Source organism: Pristiophorus japonicus, chromosome X (assembly GCF_044704955.1).
Source record: "Pristiophorus japonicus isolate sPriJap1 chromosome X, sPriJap1.hap1, whole genome shotgun sequence".
Classification (NCBI taxonomy): domain Eukaryota; kingdom Metazoa; phylum Chordata; class Chondrichthyes; family Pristiophoridae; genus Pristiophorus; species Pristiophorus japonicus.
The window spans coordinates 2,295,485-2,317,397 of NC_092010.1; the positions used below are offsets into that span (position 1 = coordinate 2,295,485).

At 45.9% G+C, this 21,913-nt stretch overlaps 1 protein-coding gene across 1 annotated transcript; it reads right to left on the reverse strand.

Moving 5' to 3' along the window:
* Positions 1–7,410: 7,410 nt before the first annotated feature.
* On the reverse strand, positions 7,411–16,430 carry LOC139240769 (probable G-protein coupled receptor 139). Its single transcript, XM_070869249.1, has 2 exons — positions 16,361–16,430; positions 7,411–8,363 (listed from the first exon to the last, which is right to left on the reverse strand). Exons 1-2 carry the CDS (start codon positions 16,428–16,430, stop codon positions 7,411–7,413), a joined length of 1,023 nt encoding a protein of 340 aa, XP_070725350.1.
* Between the last annotated feature and the right edge of the window lie 5,483 nt (positions 16,431–21,913).

Below are 21,913 nucleotides of genomic sequence, written 5' to 3' on the forward strand. Positions count from 1 at the left end.
AATTCCGGACATGATGAGGGAGAAAGTCGAAATCGAACTGGACAGACTCTAGCGTGAAGGAAACTTATCACTGGTCAAATTTAACGGATGGGCCAGCCCCATTGTTCCCATGTTGAAAAGTGATGGCACTGTCAGGATTTGAGGAGACTACAAGGTTACGATCAATCGAGTTTCGAAACAGGATCAATACCCGTTACCGAAGGCTGATGACCTGTTTGCAACAGGCTCGAGCGGCTGAATGACCTCCTCCTCTTCCAATGTTACAGACTCGAGGGGCTGAATGGCCAGCTCCTGTTCCTGTCCAACAGGCTCCAGGGGCTTCATGGGCCTCCTCCTGTTCCTGTGTAACAGGCTCCAGGGGCTGAATGTGCCTCCTCCTGTTCCTATGTAACTGACTCGAGGATCTCAATGGGCCTTCTCCTGCACCTATGTAACAGGCTAAAACTGCTGAATGAAGTACTCCTGTTCCATTCCTGCGAGATGCGCTCTGTCCCTGTGACCCTGTCATCACTGTGAGGGTTGATGTTCTCACACTGCACTGAGGGACAGATACCGTCTCTCTGCCCATCCCTGGCAGCCCCCTGCCACTGCCCCAGGGAGCATCTGTCACAATCCGAATGCATGAAACCGAAGGATCCCAGGGATGGCTGAAGGAGCTCTTGCAACTTAATTCAACCCAGAGAAATAATCCGTTTCACCGGGCCTGGAGGTGCTGATCAGCAGAGGAAGAAAGTCACTCCTAGCCTTCAAATATATGTCAAGTAACAACTCGAATCCTCAACATTCTCACTTTAACCCCTCAACCTTCACTCTTCTTAACTCTCTCACCTTAATTCACAGAATGATAGCATGGCTACAGTACAGAATGAGGCTATTCGGCACATTGAGACCATGCCGGCTCTCTGCAAGAGCACCTCAGCTAGTCCCACTCCCCCGCCGTTTCCCCATAGCCCTGCATTTTTTTTCTTTCAGGTACTTATCCAGTTCAGGTTGAGGAGCTGGGAGGTGCCAAACCGTGGCACGACAGAAAAGTAGTTTAGCTAAAACAGACTTTTCAGACGGACTGTTTAAGAATTTCCATGATTCGGACTAGAATTAAAGGTCAAAAGTTATTTTCTACATACATGAGATCAACTTTGGAGACCAATTTCCCGCAGTAGCTAATAGCTTCTCCTTGTACCCGAAGTAACCTTGAGAAATGGCATTTAAAAACGGAATGAATATATTAGAGTGCACTTCAGTGCCACCACTGCCTGGAAGGTGTCATTACAACGTGACATTCAGGAAGGATATCTTTGCCTTAGAGGCAGCGCAATGATGGTTGACCAGATGGATTCCTGGGATGAGAGGGTTATCCAGTGAGGAGCAATTGAGTAGAATGAGCCTAAACTCTGTGGAGCTTAGAAGAATGAGATGTGATCTCATTGAAACGTATAAAATTCTTTGAGGACTTGACAGGTTAGATGCTGAGAGGCTGTTTCTCCTGGCTGGATCAGTGCTTGGGCCTAAGCTGAAAACAATCTGTATCAATGACTTAGATGAGAGGACTGAGTGTAATATATCCAAGTATACTGACAATACAAATCTCGGTGAACGTTAGCTGTGAGGAGGATGCAAAGAAGCCGCAAAGGGATATAGAATTATTGAGCGATTTGGCAGGGAGGTGGCAGATGGAGTATAAGGTGAGGGAATGTGAGATTATTCACTTTGGTAGCAAGAATGGAAAAGCAAAATATTTTCTCTAAGATGAGAAACTATGAAATGGTGATATTCAGAGGGTTTTGGGTGTCCTTGAGCACGACTCACGGAAAGTTAACTTGCAGGTACAGCAAGCAATTAGCAAAGCAAATAATTGGCTATCCTTTATTTCAAGGGTCTTGGAGTACAATTGTAAGGATGTCTTGCTTTAATTATACACGGCTTTGGTGAGACCACACCTGGACTACTGTGCACAGTTTTAGTCTCCTTACATAAGGAAGGATATACTTACCATAGAGCGGGTGCAACAAAGGTTCACTAGATGTATCCCTGGGATGAGACAGTTGTCCTATGAGGAGACATTGAGTAGAGTGGGCCTATACTCTCTGGAGTTTAGAAGAATGAGAGGTTATCTCATTGAAACATATAAGATTCTGAGCGGGATTGACAGGGTAGATGTTGAGAGGTTGATTCCCCCTGGCTGGAGAGTCTACAACCAGGAGGCACAGACTCAGGATAATGGGTCGGCCATTTAAGACTGAGATGAGGAGGAATTTCTTCACTCAGAGGCTGGTAAATCTTTAGAATTCTCCACCCCAGAGGGCCATGGATGCTGAATCATTGAGTTTATTCAAGGCTCAGATTGATATATTTTTGGAAACTAGGGGCAACAAGGGATATGGGGATTGGGCAGGACAGTTGGGTTAGTGCAGAGTATCAGCTCGAGGGCCCATATGGCCTACTCCTGCTCCTATTTCTTATGTTATTAAGGCATGTTTTCAATCGGTAGTTTCCATTATAAATGTGGACATAATGGACAAAGCTAATGCAAACAGTGTGGCAACAATGTGACAACAAGAAGTAAGATGTTTCAGAAAAGACATGCACTCAGATATAATATTTTTAATATATGAATAGTCAACCTCTTTTGGCATTGCTCAAGGGGTGTTGAGACCGAGTATAACCTTCAGGTGAAGAGTTAGAGTTAGAGTCTCGGACACATAGGTATAATTTCGGCCCTCATTTTAAAGTCATACCTTCTGTCCTTATTTTGTTTGATACATTTCCATTGTAAATTCCCCTGACTGCTTCTATAATGTGAACCTGTCATTTTGTAATTGAATTCTCCTGTTAGAGGTGCTCATGCAGAGCCTCCACTGGTCAGTGGACATCATTGCAGCGTGATACGTTTACACAGACAGTTTGCATTATAACTGTGTAAGGAAAGGGTTAATCAGACTGTCCTGACTTATACTGTATCGATATCGCTTTGCATTGGAGTAATGTTAAACTTCAGCCTTTGACTGTTAAAGCATGGAAGTTTAAGTCATTGGAAAGTGCCACTGGGATGTTCAGCCAGACCAACCTTTAAGCAATGTTCAGTTTCGTCAGTTCAGTAAACTTGATCAAAGACATGCACGCTGATTCATATATGTCAGAGAATCTTAATCCGTTGATAACATGTGCAGGGATAACAGGTAGTTCTACAGAAACCCCTCTGGGTAAACCTCATCCATTTTAATTGAGGCTTCTATAGAAGCAGGAGATTGATTCGTACAAAATGGTACAGAATCAAAGGCAGACCAGGCATAATTACAATTACAAGTTTCACTGTGGATACGGTAGCATAGTAAATATGTTACTGGACTAGAAATCCAGAGACATGAGTTCAAATCCCACCACCAAAATTTAAACCCACTTACATAAGCAAATCTGAAATAAAAAGCTAGTACAGGTTGCACCTCCCCTAATACAGCATCCTCGGGACCTGGCCTGTTCCGGATGAGGGAATTTTCCGGACGAGGGGTGGTCATGTTAAATTGGATGGTACAGCTGCTGAGCAAGGGTATATCGGGGCTGGCTGGCTTGGGGCTGGGAGTGCGGCCGAGAGATCATGGCGGGCGGTGGTGGGGTGGGCAGTAGATCGCGAGGTCAAGCCAGCAATTGCAGGAGTCAGCAGTGAGGAAGCACTTCAATTTGTTATGTCGGAGTTCTGCGCATGCGCCACCCGGTAGCCAGGAATGGTTCTGGATCAGGGCTGTACAACCTGCATCAGCAATGGTGAATGAAACGACTGGATTGTTGTTAAAAACCCATCTGGTTTACCACTGCCCCTTAGGGAGAGAAATCTGGCCTATAGGTGACTCCAGACCCACAGCAATGTGGGTTCCTCTTAACCGCCCTCCGCAATAGCCCAGCATTCAGTTGTACCAAACAGCTCCGAAAATAAACCTTGACCCCACACGGACTGCAGGGGTTCAGGACGCCGTCTCATCATCACATTTTCAAAGGCAATTAGGGATGTGCAATAAATGCTGGACTTCCCAGCGATGCCCACATCCCGCGAATTAATTAAAAAGAAACTTGGTGGAATGGCAATTATATGAAACAAGAGTGAACCTGTCAGAAAAATAACAAAGTAAGGAAACTGCACCGGCCTATGGAAAAATAACTTGTTGACACTAAAGTTATTGATAATGGACAAGTCAATTAAATTGTATTTTAAAGTATAATGGCACAATGCAGAATTGTGTGGATAGTCACATGGAGTGAGTGAGAGAAATGTATAAAACTGACAGTTTGTGATGAATCTTTGGTATTGTAAAAGCCTAAGATAGTGACCTCAGATCTCTCTTGCATTTCAATCCCCAACCAAACCATCATCAATATTTAAAATCATTAGTCAAAGGGTTAGAGGGTATTTTAGAATTTTTTTCAACCAGAGGACAGTGGGCGACTGAAGCTCGCTGCCTGAAAGGCTGGTAGAGGCAGAAACCCTCATCGCATTTAAAAAGTACTTAGATATGCACTTGAAGTGCCGGAACCTACAGGGCTACGGACCAACAGCTGGAAAGTCGGTTTAGGCTGGATAGCTCTTTGTCGGACGGAACGGACACAATAGGTCGAATGGCCTCTTTCTGTGCCACAGATTTCTATGATTCTAAGTGTGATAGTAAGTTTTATTTTTAAGTATGTTTAAGTAGCTGCGTACTTAATATATCCGTGAGACCTGATATTCATGGTATAAGAAGATTATTACTCTTAATTATCCCTTTATTAAGCTTGAGTATAGAAGATTAAGGAGTGATGCAGTTGAGGTGGTTAAGATGATTAAAAGGAGTGGATAGGGTAGATGGAGAGAAACTGTTTCCTCTGGTGGGGATAGTCCAGAACAAGGGGGCAAAACCTTAAAATTAGAGACAGGCTATTCAGGGGTGATGTCAGGAAGCATTTCTTCACACAAAGGGGAGTGGAAATCTGGAACTCTCTCCCCCAAAAAGCTATTGAGGCTGGGGGCGTCAATTTCAAAGCTGAGATTGATAGGTTTTTATTGGGTATGGGTATTAAGGGTTATGGAACCAAGGCAGGTAGATGGAGTTCCGATACGGATCAGCCAAAATCGAACTGAGTGGCTGAACAGGCTCGAGGGTCTTAATGACCCCCTTCGATTCCTATGTTCCTATTGATTTGGGGAAGCAAATTATTGATCAGGACCCCGCCTCTTTAACAACTGTGAGTGCAGGAATGTATTATGGCGGGATCAGAAACTGACAGCACCAAGGCGGGCCGAGATTGAAATGGGATCGGGGTCTTAACTGCGCTGCTGATCCCTGATATGCAGATATTAATGAGGCATCCGCCCATTTCCTGTGGATCTCCGGCCCCCTAAATTGAGGCTCCCCCCCTGCCCGCAACATCTCCACGCGGATTAGGTCCCACCATCTCTGCGTGTCACACAACTACACCCAGGCTCGACTTGGCTTTTAACAGGTTTATTTATGAGAATAAAAAGCATTTTATATTTCAATACAGTGCAATTGATTCAGGGAAGACATGATTAAAAATGGTAGCACTCAACTTGCAAGGGCGCAGTGACTAAAAACAGTTTAACGGCTGCACCGGATGCCCTTAGGGAGGATGTGTTATAACAGACCTATGGTACGACGCAGGGATGGTGAGTAAAGTAACCCAATGGTCACACAGTTCCACGCTTCACATCTGAATGCTCCTTTCCTTGTGCACTTACATAGGAAGATAGGAACAGGAGGAGGCCATTCAGCCCCTCGAGCCTGTTCCAACATTCAATGAGATCATGTCTGACCTGTGACCGAACTCCTCCTTGGCTCCAATCCCTTAATACCGTTGGTAAACACAAATCTGTCAATCTCAGATTTAAAATTAACAATTGATCGAGCATCAATTGCTGTTTGCAGAAGAGAGATCCAAACTTCGCCACTCTGTGTGTAGAAATGTTTCCTAACTTCACCTTGAAAGGTCTGGCTCTTATTTTTAGTCTGTGCCTCCGAGTCCTCGGCTCCCCAGCCAGTGGAAATAATTTCTCTCTCTCTCCCGTATCAATTCCCCATAATATCTTGAAATCTTCAATCAGATCACCGTTTAATCATTTAAATTACAGGGAATACAATCCTAGTTTGTGAAATCGCTCCTCGTAATTTAACCCTTGGCGTCCAGATATCATTCTGCATTTTACTTCACCTGGTGGATCCTCTCACCTACCGTCCTTGGTTGATTCATGTTCATGAGCTCACACGGGGAGTGACGCAGGGGGAGGGAAATGGATATCGGGCAATTAATGGGCGATAGGCCTCACTGCCCGCCTTTGACCCCTTTCTCTGCCACAACCCCAACCGATTTCACGGAGAAATGAGGAGGAGAATCCAGTCCAGAAGATGCCATGCACCTATTGAAAGAGCAGGGAGTGCTCCTGGAGTCCCGGCTAACCTTACTCTCACAACCAACACCGATCCAAACTGGTCATTTGTCTCATTGGTGTTTGTGGGAGCTTGCTGTGCACAAATTGGCTGCCGCATTTCCTGCTTTACAACAGTGGCTACATTTCAGACGTAATTCATCAGCTGCGAACTGCTTTGGGATGTCCTTATGTTGTGAAAAAGTTTATCTGTTACCCACGCTCCCTCCTCCCTTTGTTGAAATCAAAACCTATGGGGTAGATCAGTCGTAGATCAGTGGGCAGCACCCTCACCTCTGAGTCAGAAGGTTGTGGGTTCAAGTCCCACTCCAGGAACTTGAGCACACAAATCTCGGCTGACGCTCCCAGTGCAGTACTGAGGGAGTGCTGCACTATCGGACGTGCCGTCTTTTGGGTGAGACGTCAAACCGAGGCCCTGTCTGCTCTCCCAGGTGGACATAAATGATCAGTTGGCACTGTTTCGAAGAAGAGCAGGGGAGTTATTCCCAGTGTCCTGGTCATATTAATCCCTAAATCAACATGATTAAAACAGATTATCTGCTCATCCCTGAGATGGGACACACTGTGCCATGGTGCACCAGTGTGGAGGGACTGGATGGTTAAGGTGGTGGATAATCACATGGGCTGCAATGTCCTGGATGGCGTGGGGCTTCTTGAGTGTTGTTGGAGCTGCACTCATCCAGGCAAGTGGAGAATATTCCATCACACTCCTGCTGTGTGCCTTGTAGATGTGGAAAGGTGGAAGTGTTGGATAATGTAAATCTCAAACAATGAGAAGAATTAGAAACTCTAAAGCGGGTGTAGAACTGCTCCAGTGATAATTAGCCCTGAACAGCCCAGCTTCACCTTCTGTCCTCCCCTATCTCCGTTAAGTCAACCTGCCCCTTTCACGCACCGACTCACTTTCCCACAACTCTGTTTTTAAATTAAATTTTAGTCAGTTGTACGAGATGAGCAGAATCCCAGCCGGTTACCACTGCCTAGACTCCACCCCCACTGCCGCGGGCAGCTTCTGGGTGAAACCGATGAATTGACGAGTTCTCCTTCGGTTTTGAGTCTTTGGTGAGCTTCAGAAACAGATGAATGGGCTGTGTGATGGCTCGCCTCATCTCCTCCCTGAACTTAGCCTGGGTGAGAGCGTAAATGCAAGTGTTGGTGCAGGAGTTCAGGTACATCAGCATGTCGCCGACCTGCATGACGATGACCATGGGGCCCATATCCAGCAACATCTCCTGGAACACAAAGACCACCACTCTGGTCATCCACAGCACGATGAAGCTGCCCGATATGGCGAAGAGCAGGATGATGGACCTTCTCCGGTTCTCCATCTCGGGGTCAACTTGCTTCCCATCGCCACCTTGACCCCGGAATGCCCTGCGGACCCGACTGGCCACGAGAACGTACCTGACAGTGAGAGCGTTGAGCAGCAAGATGCACACGTAGGGAATGAGAGGGGTTAAGATGGTACAGGACCAAAGGTATGCTGCCCAGGGGGTTTTGGTACAAAGGTTGCGGAGCCTGCAGACTGGGAACGGGCCACGGGCATCAACGGCTACGTAGGTGAAGTAGCGCGGGATATTGCGCAGGTAGCTCACCGTGCACACAGTCGTTATCACCCCGGTCGCTGTTCCCACCGTGCAGTATCTCGCTTTCCATTTCTGGAAACAAATGGCGACAAATCGATCAAGGGTGAAGGCCACGGTGAGCCAGACCGAGCAGTCCACCACCGCGGCATTCATGATGCTGTTCAGGCTGCATACGTGGTAATGGGTGAGGATCGAGAAGGGGAAGTAGAGCGATCCCAGGTAGTTCAACATCACACAGAAGATGATGACCAGCAAGTCCACTGCTGCCATGGAGACCAGGTAACGGCCCGTGCATTTGGCGAGGCCACAGCTCCCGCGGGAGAGAATCACGATGGTCATTAAGTTAGCTGCCAGAGAGGGAAAGAGAGGTGAGAGTTAGTAATTACACCCACACCATGTGTTATAGGGCATGTTACATGAGGGAGAGATACCCTAGCCTAGCAACTGTTGAGAGTTGCCCCCAGCAACAGCCAGCATTCAAGATTGATTATGGCCATGGGATGTTTATAGTACTGCCTTAATAGTATGTTTAGATCATAACTTTTATGGTCACAACAACTCGGGCACTGCAACTTATGGGAAAGGCTGTTGATGTTTGCATAATATAGAGAAATGTAAACATGTGTGCGTAAGAATCAGCTGTGCATTGAACAGAGACGACCATGTAAAGGTAATGAGTAGGAGACAGTGTGATGAAACTTGGTTGCAACACAGTGACGAAGCAAAGAGGGAGTGAGGAAACTTGGCAGGAGAGGACATTTCTAAGTTAGTTTAGAGCCAGAGGTTGGAAAATAGTAATGAGAGAATGATTGGCTATCAGTATGATAAATATGTATTCGATAGCCGTATAAACTGTATGGATTCTATTTCCCTGATAGCTCTCATTATCCAATGCTCACCATACATGTAAAGAGCAGCCATTGTCCATCACTCAGTGAAATACAATTGGTCCAACTCGGTCCATCACTCAATCAGCACTCATTGTTCAACTCACTTCATCACTCAATGAGATCCCATTGTTCAACTCAGGCCCTCACTGAATGTGCTCTCATTGTTCAATTGTCTCCATCATTTAATGAGCTCCTATTGTACAACTCTCTACCAGTCACTCAATGGACTTGCATTTCCCAACTCACTCCCTAACGCAGTGGCCTCCCATTGCCCAACTCTCTACCTTACCCAATGGTCTCCCATTATCCAATCACAACCAGTCACTCCATTCACCTCCCTTTTCCAACTTTCGACATCAGGGAGGGAAAACATGCTCTGCATGGACCCTGTCAAGCCACCTCAGAATGTTATATATTTCAATAAGATCACCTCTCATTCTTCTAAACTCCAAAGAGTATAGGGCCGACCTGCTCAACCGTGCTTCATAAGACAACCCCTTCATCTCAGGAATCAACCTCTTGAACCTTCCCTGACCAGTACATTAATATCCTGCTGCAGTCCACAGCTTTCTTCTTCATTATCAACTACATGGCTGATTTTAGCCTCACCTGCAAACTTTTTAATCCCTTAAATCTATTGTTATCAGCCTTGATTATACCCAATCACTGAGCATACACAGCACTCTGTGGGACAGAATTCCAAAGAGCCGCAACACTTTGAGTGAAGAAGTTTCTCCTCATCTCAGTCCTACATGGCCAACCAATTATCCTAAGGCTATGACCTCTAAATTCTCCAGTCAAACGAAATGGCCTCTCACCAATGACCCTGTCAAGCCCTCTAAGAATTATACAAATTTCAATTTGATCACCTCTCAATATTCTAAACTCCATAGAATATAGGACTCAATCTCTCATCCCAGGAATCAATCCAGTGAACCATCGTTACACCCCCAAGCATATCCTTCCTTAGGTAAGGAGACCAAAACTGTGCACTGTATTCCAGGTGTGGTCTCACCAAATCCCTATATAATTGCAGCAAGACATTCTTATTCTTATACTCCAAGCCCTTTGCAATAAAGGTTTGCCTTCCTAATTGCTTGCTGTCCCTCCATGTTAACTTTCTGTAATTTGTGTTCAAAGACATCCGAATCCCTTTGAATACCGACATTTCACAATTCTGCTTTTCCATTCTACCTATAATTTCACATTTCCCCACATTATACTTCACCTGCCATCTTCTTGCTCACCCACTTATTCATTCCTATCTGCTTGTAGCCTCATTGCATCCTCCTCACAGCATATTTCTCACCTAGCTTTGTATCAGCAGCAAACTTGGAGAAATTATGCTCAGTTCCCTCATCTAAGTCATTGACATAGATTGTAAAGAGCTGAGGCCCCAGCACTGATCCTTGTAGCACTCCACTAGTTGTACCCTGCCATCCTGAAAATGACCTGTTTATTCCTACTCTCTATTATCTGTCCATTAACCAAGCCTCAGTCCATGCTACTCATATTACCCCCAACCCCATGAGCCCTAATCTTAGAAAAACATAGAAACATAGAAAATAGGTGCAGGAGTAGGCCATTCGGTCCTTCGAGCCTGCACCACCATTCAATGAGTTCATGGCTGAACATGCAACTTCAGTACCCGATTCCTGCTTTCTCGCCATACACCTTGATCCCCCGAGTAGTAAGGACTACATCTAACTCCTTTTTGAATATATTAAGTGAATTGGCCTCAAAACTTTCTGTGGTAGAGAATTCCACAGGTTCACCACTCTCTGGGTGAAGAAGTTTCTCCTCATATCAGTCCTAAATGGCTTACCCCTTATCCTTAGACAGTGACCCCTGGTTCTGGACTTCCCCAACATTGGGAACATTTTTCCTGCATCTAACCTGCCTAAACCCGTCAGAATTTTAAACGTTTCTATGAGATCCCCTCTCATTCTTCTGAACTCCAGTGAATACAATCCCAGTTGATCCAGTCTTTCTTGATATGACAGTCCCGCCATCCCGGGAGCAGCAAGGCCCTATATAACTGTAGTTAAACCTCCCTGTCCCTGTACTCAAATCCCCTCACTATGAAGGCCAACGTGCCATTTGCTTTCTTAACCGCCTGTTGTACATGCATGCCAACCTTTAATGAGTGATGTACCATGACACCCAGGTCTCGTTGCAACTCCCCTTTTCCTCATCTGTCACCATTCATATCATAGTCTGTCTCTCTGTTTTTACCACCAAAGTGGATAACCTCACATTTATCCACATTATACTTCATCTGCCATGCATTTGCCCACTCACCTAACCTATCCAAGTCACTCTGCAGCCTCATAGCATCCTCCTCGCAGCTCACACTGCCACCCAACTTAGTGTCATCCGCAAATTTGGAGATACTACATTAAATCCCCTCCTGTAAATCATTAATGTACAATGTAAACAGCTGGGGCCCAGCACAGAACCTTGCGGTACCCCACTAGTCACTGCCTGCCATTCTGAAAAGTACCCATTTACTCTTACTCTTTGCTTCCTGTCTGCCAACCAATTCTCAATCCACGTCAGCACACTACCCCCAATCCCATGTGCATTAACTTTGCACATTAACCTCTTGTGTGGGACCTTGTCGAAAGCCTTCTGAAAGTCCAAATACACTACATCAACTGGTTCTCCCTTGTCCACTCTATTGGAAACATTCTTAAAAAATTTCAGAAGATTTGTCAAGCACGATTTCCTTTTCACAAATCCATGCTGACTTGGACTTATCATGTCACCTCTTTCCAAATGCGCTGCTATGACATCCTTAATAATTGATTCCTTCATTTTACCCACAACCGATGTCAGGCTGACCGGTCCATAATTCCCTGTTTTCTCTCTCCCTCCTTTTTGAAAAAGCGGGGTTACATTGGCTACCCGCCACATCATAGGAACTGATCCAGAGTCTATGGAATGTTGGAAAATGACTGTCAATGCATCTGTTATTTCCAAGGCCACCTCCTTAAGTACTCTGGGATGCAGACAATCAGGCCCTGGGGATTTATTGACCTTCAATACCAACAATGACACCAACACAATTTCCTGACTAATAAGGATTTCCCTCAGTTCCTCCTTCTTGCTAGACACTCTGACCCTTTTTATATCCGGAAGGTTGTTTGTGTCCTCCTTAGTGAATACCGAACCAAGTTCTTGTTCAATTGGTCTTCCATTTCTTTGTTCCCCGTTATGACGTCCCCTGATTCTGACTGCAGGGGACCTACGTTTGTCTTTATTAACCTTTTTCTGTTTACATATCTATAGAAGCTTTTGCAGTCCGTCTTAATGTTCCCTGCAAGCTTCCTCTTATACTCTATTTTCCCTGCCATAATCAAACCCTTTGTCCTCCTCTGCTGAGGTCTAAATTTCTCCCAGTCCCCGGGTTCGCTGCTATTTCTGGCCAATTTGTATGCCACTTCCTTGGCTTTGATACTATCCCTGATTTCCCTTGATAGCCACGGTTGAACCACCTTCCCTTTTTTATTTTTATGCCAGGCAGGGATGTACAATTGTTGTTGTTCATCCATGCGGTCTCGAAATGTCTGCCATTGCCCATCCATTGTCAACCCCTAAAGCATCATTCGCCAATCTATCCTCGCCAATTGACAGATCATACCTTCACAGGTACCCTTCTTTAAGTTCTGGACCATGGTCTCTGAATTAACTGTTTCATTCTCCATCCTAATGTAGAATTCCACCATATTATGGTCACTCTTCCCCAAGGGGCCTCGCCCAACTAGTTTGCTAATTAATCCTCTCTCGTTACATATCATCCAGTCTAAGATGGCCTCCCCCCTAGTTGGTTTCTCGACATATTGGTCTAGAAAACTATCCCTTATGCACTCCAGGAATTCCTCCTCCACCGTATTGCTTCCAGTTTGGTTAGCCCAATCTATATGCATATTAAAGTCACCCATGATAACTGCTGCACCTTTATTGCATGGACCCCTAATTTCCTGTTTGATGCCCTCCCCAACATCACTACGACTGTTTGGAGGTCTGTAAACAACTCCCACTAACGTTTTTTGTCCTTTGGTGTTCTGCAGCTCGAACCATATACATTCCACTTCAAGGATTTTGATCCCTGACGGTAGCAGGCCAGGTAGAAAAGGTGGTGAAGACGACATATGGAATGCATGCCTTTACTAGCTGAGGCATAGAATAAAAGAGCCGGAGGGATATGCTTGAACTGTACAAAACACTGGTTAGGCAACAGCTGGAGTACTGCATGCAGTTCTGGTCACTGCATTACAGGAAGGACATGATTGCACTGGATACGGTACAGAGGAGATTTACGAGGATGTTGCTGGGAGTGGAGAATCTTAGCTATGGGGACAGATTGGATAGGCTGGGTTTGTTAGGAGGTTGAGGGGAGAGCTCATTGAGGTGTATAAAATTATGAGGGGCCTAGTTATAGTGGATAGAAAGGGCTTATTTCCCTAAGCAAACGAGTCAACAACCAGGGGGCATAAATTTAATGTAATTGGTAGAAGATTTAGAGGGGATTTGGGGGGAAACTTCTTCACACAGAGGGTTATGGAGGCCTGGAACTCGCTGCCTGAAACGGTGGGAAAGGCAGAAACCCTCACCACATTTAAAAAGTACTTGGATGTGCACTTGAAGTGTTATAACCTGCAGGGTTGTGGACCTAGAGCTGGAAAGTGGAATTAGGCTGGATAACCTCTTGTTGGTCGGAGCGGACACGATGGGCCAAAATGGCCTCCTTCCATGCTGTAAATGTCTATGATCCTAGGATTTTAAAGGATCAAGGGATATGGGAATAGGGTGGGAAAGTCATTCAACCATGATCATATTGAGTGGCGGAGTAGACACGAGCGGCCGTCTTGCCTAATCCTGCTCCTATTTCTTATATTCTTCATTGACCAACTCACTCGATTACTCAGTGAGCTGCCATTGTTCAACTATCTATGGCACTCAATCAACTGCCACTGCCTGGCTCCCATCAGCAATCACTAAGCTTCCACGTACAAGCTCTCCCAGTCACTGAATGCCACCCCCAGTATCCAATTTCCACCATCAATCAATGTTTCCAGTCTCCAATCTCTAACGGTCTCTGAATGAGCCCCAATTTTCCAAATCCCACCAGCCAATCAATGTTCCAATTGCCCAACTCTTTCCCTCATTCCATGAGATCCCTTTGTCTTTCTCACCACCTCACTCGGTGAGCTCTGGTTGGCCAGCTCTCTGCATCAGTCAAATGGCTCCCAATTGTCCAATTCTCTGAGTCATCCAATAAGCTCCCATTTTCTAACTCTCTTCAGCAATCAGAACTCCAGATCCAACTATCTTTCCATTACTCAATCAGCCCCTCTGAACGAGTTCCCGTTGTCCATCTCTCCCCTCACTCAATTATTTTCCACTAACCAGCTCTCTGTCACTCACCGGTCTCCCATTTACTAACTTCCCTCACCAGTCAGAGCTCCAATTGTCCAACGCTCTCTTTCACTCATTGGCGTTTCATTATCCAACTCTCTCCATCACACAATGAGCTCCAAGTGTCCAGCTCTCCCGCTCTCTCACTGAGCTCCCTCTGTCCAACACACGCAAACAAGCACCCAAAATAGAATGCATTCACAAACACAGTTGCAAACACTCACACACAGACACTGAAACAGGAACACACTCACACAGTTGCACGCACACACAATCACAGTCAAATACACAAACTCTCGCATATACACATTCATAGACCAGTCAGCTTAACATCGGTGGTTGGAAAAATAATGGATAAATAATGGAATCTCTACTAAAGGAGAACAAGGAAGAACATCGAGAAACCAAAAATATAATAACGAATATTCAGCCTGGATTTCTAAAGGGGAAGTCTTGGTTGACCACATCATTGAATTTTTTGAAGAGTTAACAGAGAGTAGACAATAGTGATGCGTAGCTGTCATTTATCTAGATTTTCAAAAGGCCTTCGATGAGGTACCCCATAATAGACAAATGGACAAGGTCAGAGAATGCGGAGTCTGGAGACAAGTAGCTGTATAGAAAGCTAGCTGGCTTCAAGACGGAAAGCAGAGAGTAAATGTAAAGGGTAGCTTTTCACAATGGCAAAAGGTGGGTATAGGTGTTCCACATCGATCAGTGCTGGGACCACCGTTGTTCACAATTCTATTCACGATTTCGACCTTGGAATCAAAAATACAATTTCTAAATTTGCTGATGACACCAAATAGAGGGGACAGTCAATACTAAGGAAGACTGTAACAAATTACAGGAGGACGTTAAAAAACTTGTAGAATATGCATATATTTGGCAAATTATGTTCAACACAGATAAATGTGGGAGGAAGAATAGGGAGGTCCCTTATTACTTGGAAGGTGCAAGTCTAGGTGGGGTAGAGGAACAAGGGGATCTCGGAGTACAAATACACAAATCGATAAAGTAGTGATACAGGTTAGCAAGGCCTTAAAAAAAGCAAACCAAGCCTGATTTCTTGAGGTATAGAATTGAAAAGTAGGGAAGTTATGCTGAACCTGTATCAAACTTTGGTTAGACCACACTTGGAGTACCGCGGACAGTTCTGGTCGTCGTATTATAAAACGTATATCGAGTCACTGCAGAGGGTGTAGAGAAGATTTACAAGGATGATAAAGAACTGCAGGGGTACACATATTAAGAAAGGATGAACAGGCTGGGTCTCTTTTCTCTTCAAAAAAAGGCTGAGAGGTGACCTGATAGAGGTCTTTAAAGCTATGAAATGCTTTGATAGGTTGGTACAGAAGAACTTTTCCACTTGTGGGGAAGAGCATAACTGGAGGCCATCAATATAAGACAGTTACCAAGAAATCCAATGGGGAATTCAGAAGAAAATTCTTTACCCAAATAGTGGTGGAACTCGCTACCACAGGGAGTGGTTGAGGCGAATAGTATCGATACATTTAAGAGGAGGCGAGACAAGCATACGAGGGAGAAGGGAATAGAGGGTTATGCTGATAGATTTAGATGAGGAAAGACAGGAGGAGGCTCGAGAGGAGCATCAATGCCTGCATGGTCTGGTTGGGCCGAATGGCCTGTTTCTGTGCCGTATATCCTATGTATTTAATTCCCACAGACACACAAGACACAGACCGACACACACAGGCACAAGTACACACAAAGCCACATACATCTACACTTAGATATTAAAACACACACACACTCACACAGTAGCTTGCATGTAGAAACACAGTTATGCAGGCACACGAAAATGCATATTAGCACACACTCAGAAACACAGTCACACATATACTTACACGCATTCACACACTAGCATGCTCAAACAAATGCAGTCTCATACACACAGTCACACACACACATACACACTCTCACACACATACACCCATGCAGCCACGCATTCACAGGTTGCCAGTCATTAAAGAGGAGTTCCCACATTTGGTGACTATCTGCTACTCACATACCGGCCACACCGATGACTGCCAGGCAATGGTAGAACACGTCCTGCACCAGTAAAAATGCCAAGCTTCCCATCCTCGCAGAGAGTCAGTGACGTGTTTTGGAGCTGGAGACAGCAGCACACACTGACACACAGAGGCAGTGCTTTGGAAGTAGCCTCTATTATATACTCAGGAGAATCTCCCAGTGAGACATCGAGCTCAGGGGGGGCCTGGTACCAGCTGCAGTCAATGCAGCCGCACAATAGGAAAGGGACCTTAACTATCCTAATCCACGGGGAGAGCTTATGTGGATATTGCACTTTAATAACCTCAAACACACCCTGCAATAGCAGAGTCACCGAGTAATATTCAGAAGGTTCAGAGGCGGTTTCAACAAAATGGTATTATTTTGAGGCAGGTGCAGGAGAGTAGCAGAACCTGGGCTGCATATTGACAAATCCTTGAAGGTGTCAGGGCCACTTCATCAGGCGATTAAGAAAGTATATGAAGACTTGCTTTGGTAAATAGGGACTTTGGATTCTAAAACAAGGAAGGCATGTTAACGCTCTACAAAAAACTGGTTAAGCCTCAGCTGGAGAATTGTGTCCAATTCTGGTCACCGTACTTGAGGAAGTGTGCAGAGGCGGTTTACAAGGATAATACCAGGGAGAGGAAGCTCAGTTACATTGAGAGATTTGAGAAGCTGGGATTGTTCTGCTTAGGGCAGAGAAGGTTAAGTACTGATCGAATAGCGGTATGCAAAGTTACGTAGGGTTTTGATGGAGCAACTAGGGAGAAAGGGCTTCCTCTGGCAAGAGGACCAGGAACCATCGGGCATAGATTAAATTAATTGTCAAAAGAGCTAGAGAGGAAATGATGAGAAACATTTTAATACAGAGGGTTGGTATGATCTGGAACACATTGCCTGAAAGGGTGCTGGAATCAGATTCCATAAAACAAAATAGAAAGAAAGACTTGCATTTATATAGCGCCTTTCACGACCATCGGACGTCCCAAAGCGCTTTGCAGCCAATGAAGTACTTTTGGAATGTAGTCACTGTTGTAATGTGGGAAACACGGGAGCCAATATGTGCACAGCAAGCTCCCACAAGAAGCTATGTGATAATGACCTGATAATCTGTTTTAGTGATGTCGATTAAGGGTTAAATAATGACCAGGACACTGGGGAAAACTTTCCTGCTCTTCTTTGAAATAGTGCCACAAGATCTTTTACGTCCACCTTCGAGCGCAGACAAGGCCTCAGTTTAACATCTGATCCTGAAAGACGGCATTTTTGTGCTCAAGTCCCTGGAGCGGGACTTGTACCGACAACCCTAGGAACCTTCACAGGAATGTTCAAGCACTTAGAAAGCCTCTAAATTGCAGAGAACCAATCTAATACAATCACAACATTGCCAGCAGTAAAACCTTTGCTGTGTTTTGCCGAGAGAAGCTGAGAGTCCCTTTTAAATACTGTTACCCCACTTGTACTGCCCGTGGTGTGTGGGGAGGATCAGGAACAGGCAGCAGCAACAAGGCCCGAGACAAAAATGGGGATTGGGGTCTTATCGTTAAAGGCGGTCCATCGAACAAGTATGACTTGCTTCCACATGAGTTCATAGATGGTTCAATGAAGGACCCGATGTTCCCATCCTGAACTCCAATTGATGGGGTGAAAGATTCCTGTGCATGGATTTTTTTAACGTGTGGTGACCATTGCACATCAGCCACCACCCGGGTTTGACAGAGCTAGGTCTTGGTCCAGTGGCAAGGGTTAACCAGGACGACTGGAGACCAGCTCTGCTGCATGGACCTAGTGTGCACACATATCACAGTGTGGGCCGGCCCGTGCTACCCCTGGGCCCTCAGCTCTTCTGGGCCCCATACCCTAATTCACCGCACCACCACCATGATCTATTGCTGCTTCTCCACCGCAATCATTCGCCGCACCTCCGCCACAATTTCTCGCCACACTTCCGCCATAAACATTCACCAAACCTCCGCACCAAACATTCGCCAAACCTCCGGCACGATCACCCACCAAATCATGCCATGATCCGTCATCGCTGCTCCTCCATGATTGCTGGTCGCAAGTGTCATGCATGTATGCTTGGTTTTACTAGCCACCAGGTGGTGCCACTGTTGGAGATCATTGTGCTGTGCGTACGTGTGTGTGGCCCAGCTATAAAAAGCCAGCCATCTTGTAATGTACTCACTTTGGGCTTTAATAAAGTAAAGCCTGGTTTGTACCTGTTCAGAATTGAGTTACTGCATAAACAACATTTGGCGACGAGACAACAAGAACCTTTGCATGCAAAAATGAGCACAATTGGAATTCTAGAGCGATTTGTGTAGGGAGAAGATTGGACAGACATTGTAGCCTGCTTGAACCAGTACTTGGTGGCTAACAAAATGGAGAAAGAGGCAGACGCAGTTCAGTGCCAGGCGGTCCTCCTCATGGTTTGCGATCGAAAAATCTATCGACTCATAAAGAATCTCCTCTCGCCCTTAAGTCTAATGGACAAGGACTATGAAACATTGTGTGCTCTGGTACGTGACCATCTCAACCCAGAAGAAGCTATCATCATTGTTATATATGTAAACTTGTATATACTCTGTACAGCCACAAGAGGGCTCATTCCCTGGAGTCCCAAGGGATCCCATAAGCCCATTGGAGCACATGTATTTAAGGAGGCCTCACAGATTGGATAGGCTCTCTGGAGACCTGCAATGAAGGACGAAAGTCACACTTTACTTTGAGCTCAAAGTATCCAGTCAGACTCTTTCTTCATACAGAACAACTGGCGACAAGATACAGATCGCGAACCCAATGATGCAGACAACAGTGGGCGTCCTGGAGAAATTCTCTGAGGGAGATGATTGGGAAAGCTTTGTGGAGCGACTCGACCAATACTTTGTAGCCAATGAGCTGGAAGGAGAAGCGAACGATGCCAACTGAAGGGCGATTCTCCTCACCGTCTGCGGGCCACCAACGTAGGGCTTCATGAAAAATCTGCTTCCTCCAGCGAGTCGCACAGAGAAATCATACGATGATTTGTGCACACTGATTTGAACCTGAAGGAAAGCGTTTTGATGGCGATGTACTGGTTCTACACCTATAAAAGGTCTGAAGGCCAGGAAGTGGCGAGTTATGTTGCCGAGCTAAGACGCCTTGCAGGACATTGCAAATTTGAAGGACATTTGGAGCACATGCTCAGAGACATTTTCGTACTTGTCATTGGCCACGAAACAATACTTCGCAAACGCTTGACGATAGCGACCCCAACATTGATTTAGGCCATAGCGATAGCCCAATTGTTCATTGCCACCAGTGACAATTTGAAGCAAATCTCTCAGCACACAAGTGCTGCTACAAGTACCGTGAACAACGCGATGTTGTTTTCAAATGGCAACGTACAGGGCAGGCCCCCACGCCTGCAGCTGCACATCCGCAGATGTCTGAGTCCACCATCAAGGGTGATGAATGGAAGGCCATCAACACCTTATTGGCGCTGTGGGGGTGATCATCGTTTCCATTCATGCCACTTCAAAGGGTACGTTTGCAAGGGCTGAGGAACAATGGGACACCTCAAACGTATGTGCAGGCGAGCTGCAAATCCTGTTAATCCTGCAAACAACCATGTTGCAGAGGAGGAAGATTCACGGCGGATCATGATGAACCAGAGCCTCAGACCCAGGAGGCAGAGGTACATGGGGTGCACACATTTACCACAAAGTGTCCCCCGATAATGCGGAATGTTGAACTAAATGGACTCCCAGTGTCAATGGAGCTGGACACAGGCGCAAGCCAGTCCATCATGAGCAAAAATACTTTCAAGGAATTGTGGTGCAGCAAGGCCTCAAGGCCAGTCTTATCTCTAATTCACACAAAATTAAGAAGTTATACAAATGAACTGATTCTCGTAACCGGCAGGGCCACTGTAAAGGTCTCCTACAATGGAGCGGTGCACTCTGGGTGGTACCGGGCGATGGTTCCACGCTGCTCGGTAGGAGCTGGCTGGGAAAGAGACACTGGAACTGGGACGATGTATGAGTGCTCTCGCCGGCTGACGACACTTCGTGTGCCCAGGTCTTAAACAAATTCCCCTCACTGTTCAAATCAGGCATCGGGAAGTTCCAAGGAGCAAAAGTGCAGATCCACCTAATTCCAGCGGCGCAACCCATCCATCACAAGGCGAGAGCAGTACTGTACATGATGAGAGAAAGGGTAGAGATCGAGCTCGACCGGCTGCAAAGGGAGGGCATCATTTCACCGATCGAATCCAACGAGTGGGCCAGCCCAATCGTCGCAGTCCTCAAAGGAGATGGCACAGTTGGAATCTGTGGCGATTACAAAGTAACGATCAATCGTTTCTATCTGCAGGACCAATACCCACTACCAAACGCCGGCGACCTCTTTGCAAAGCTGGTGGGAGGAAAGACGTTCACGAAGCTGGACTTGACTTCAGCCTACATGACGCAGGAGCTGGAGGAATCCTCGAAGAGCCTCACCTGCATCAACACACACAAAGGTCTCTTCATTTATAACAGATGCCCGTTTACAATTCAATCAGTGGCGGTCATGTTCCAAAGAAACATGGAAAGCTTACTGAAGTTGGTTCTGTGCACGTTGGTCTTCCAGGACGACATCTTGGTCACAGGTCGGGACACAGTCGAGCATCTGCAGAACCTGGCGGAGATTCAACCGCGTGAAGCTCAGGTTAAAAAGCTCAGTGCGTTTTCCTGGCACCTGAAGTGGAGTTCCTGGGGAGGAGGTTTGCGGCGGATGGCATCAGGCCCATAGATTCAAAGATGGAGGCAATCGAGAACGCACCAAGGCCACAGAACGTGATGAAGCTACGGTCGTTTCTCGGACTCCTGAACTATTTTGGTAACTTCTTACCGAGTCTCAGCACACTGTTCGAACCACTGCACGCCTTACTGCGTAAAGGGGACGGATGGGTATGGGGCAAAAGCCAAGAAAATGCCTGTGTAAAAGCTAGAAAATTGTCATGCTCAAACAAATTTCTTGTGTTGTATGATCCATGTAAGCGTTTGGTACTAGCATGTGATGCATCGTCATATGGTGTCGGGTGTGTATTGCAACAAGCTTATGATTTTGGGACATTGCAACCAGTTGCTTACATATCCAGGAGTCTGTATAAGGCTGAGAGAGGCTACCGCATGATTGAACAAGAAGCGTTAGTGTGTGTCAATGGGGTAAAGAAAATGCATCAATATCTGTTTGGGCTAAGATTTGAATTGGAAACTGACCACAAGCCACTCATATCCCTGTTTTCCGAGAGTAAAGGGATAAATACTAACACATCGGCTCGCATCCAGAGATGGTCGCTCACGTTGTCTGCAAACTACACCATCCGCCACAGGCCAAGCACAGAAAACTGTGCCGATGCTCTCAGTAGGCTGCCATTATCCAGCCTGCAGATTTAGTCATGGTTATGGAAGCACTTGAGAATGAGCAATCACCCGTCACAGCCCAACAGATTAAAAGCTGTATGAACCAGGACGCTGTACTGTCCCTAGTTAAAAACTGTGTCCTTTATTGGAGCTGGTCCA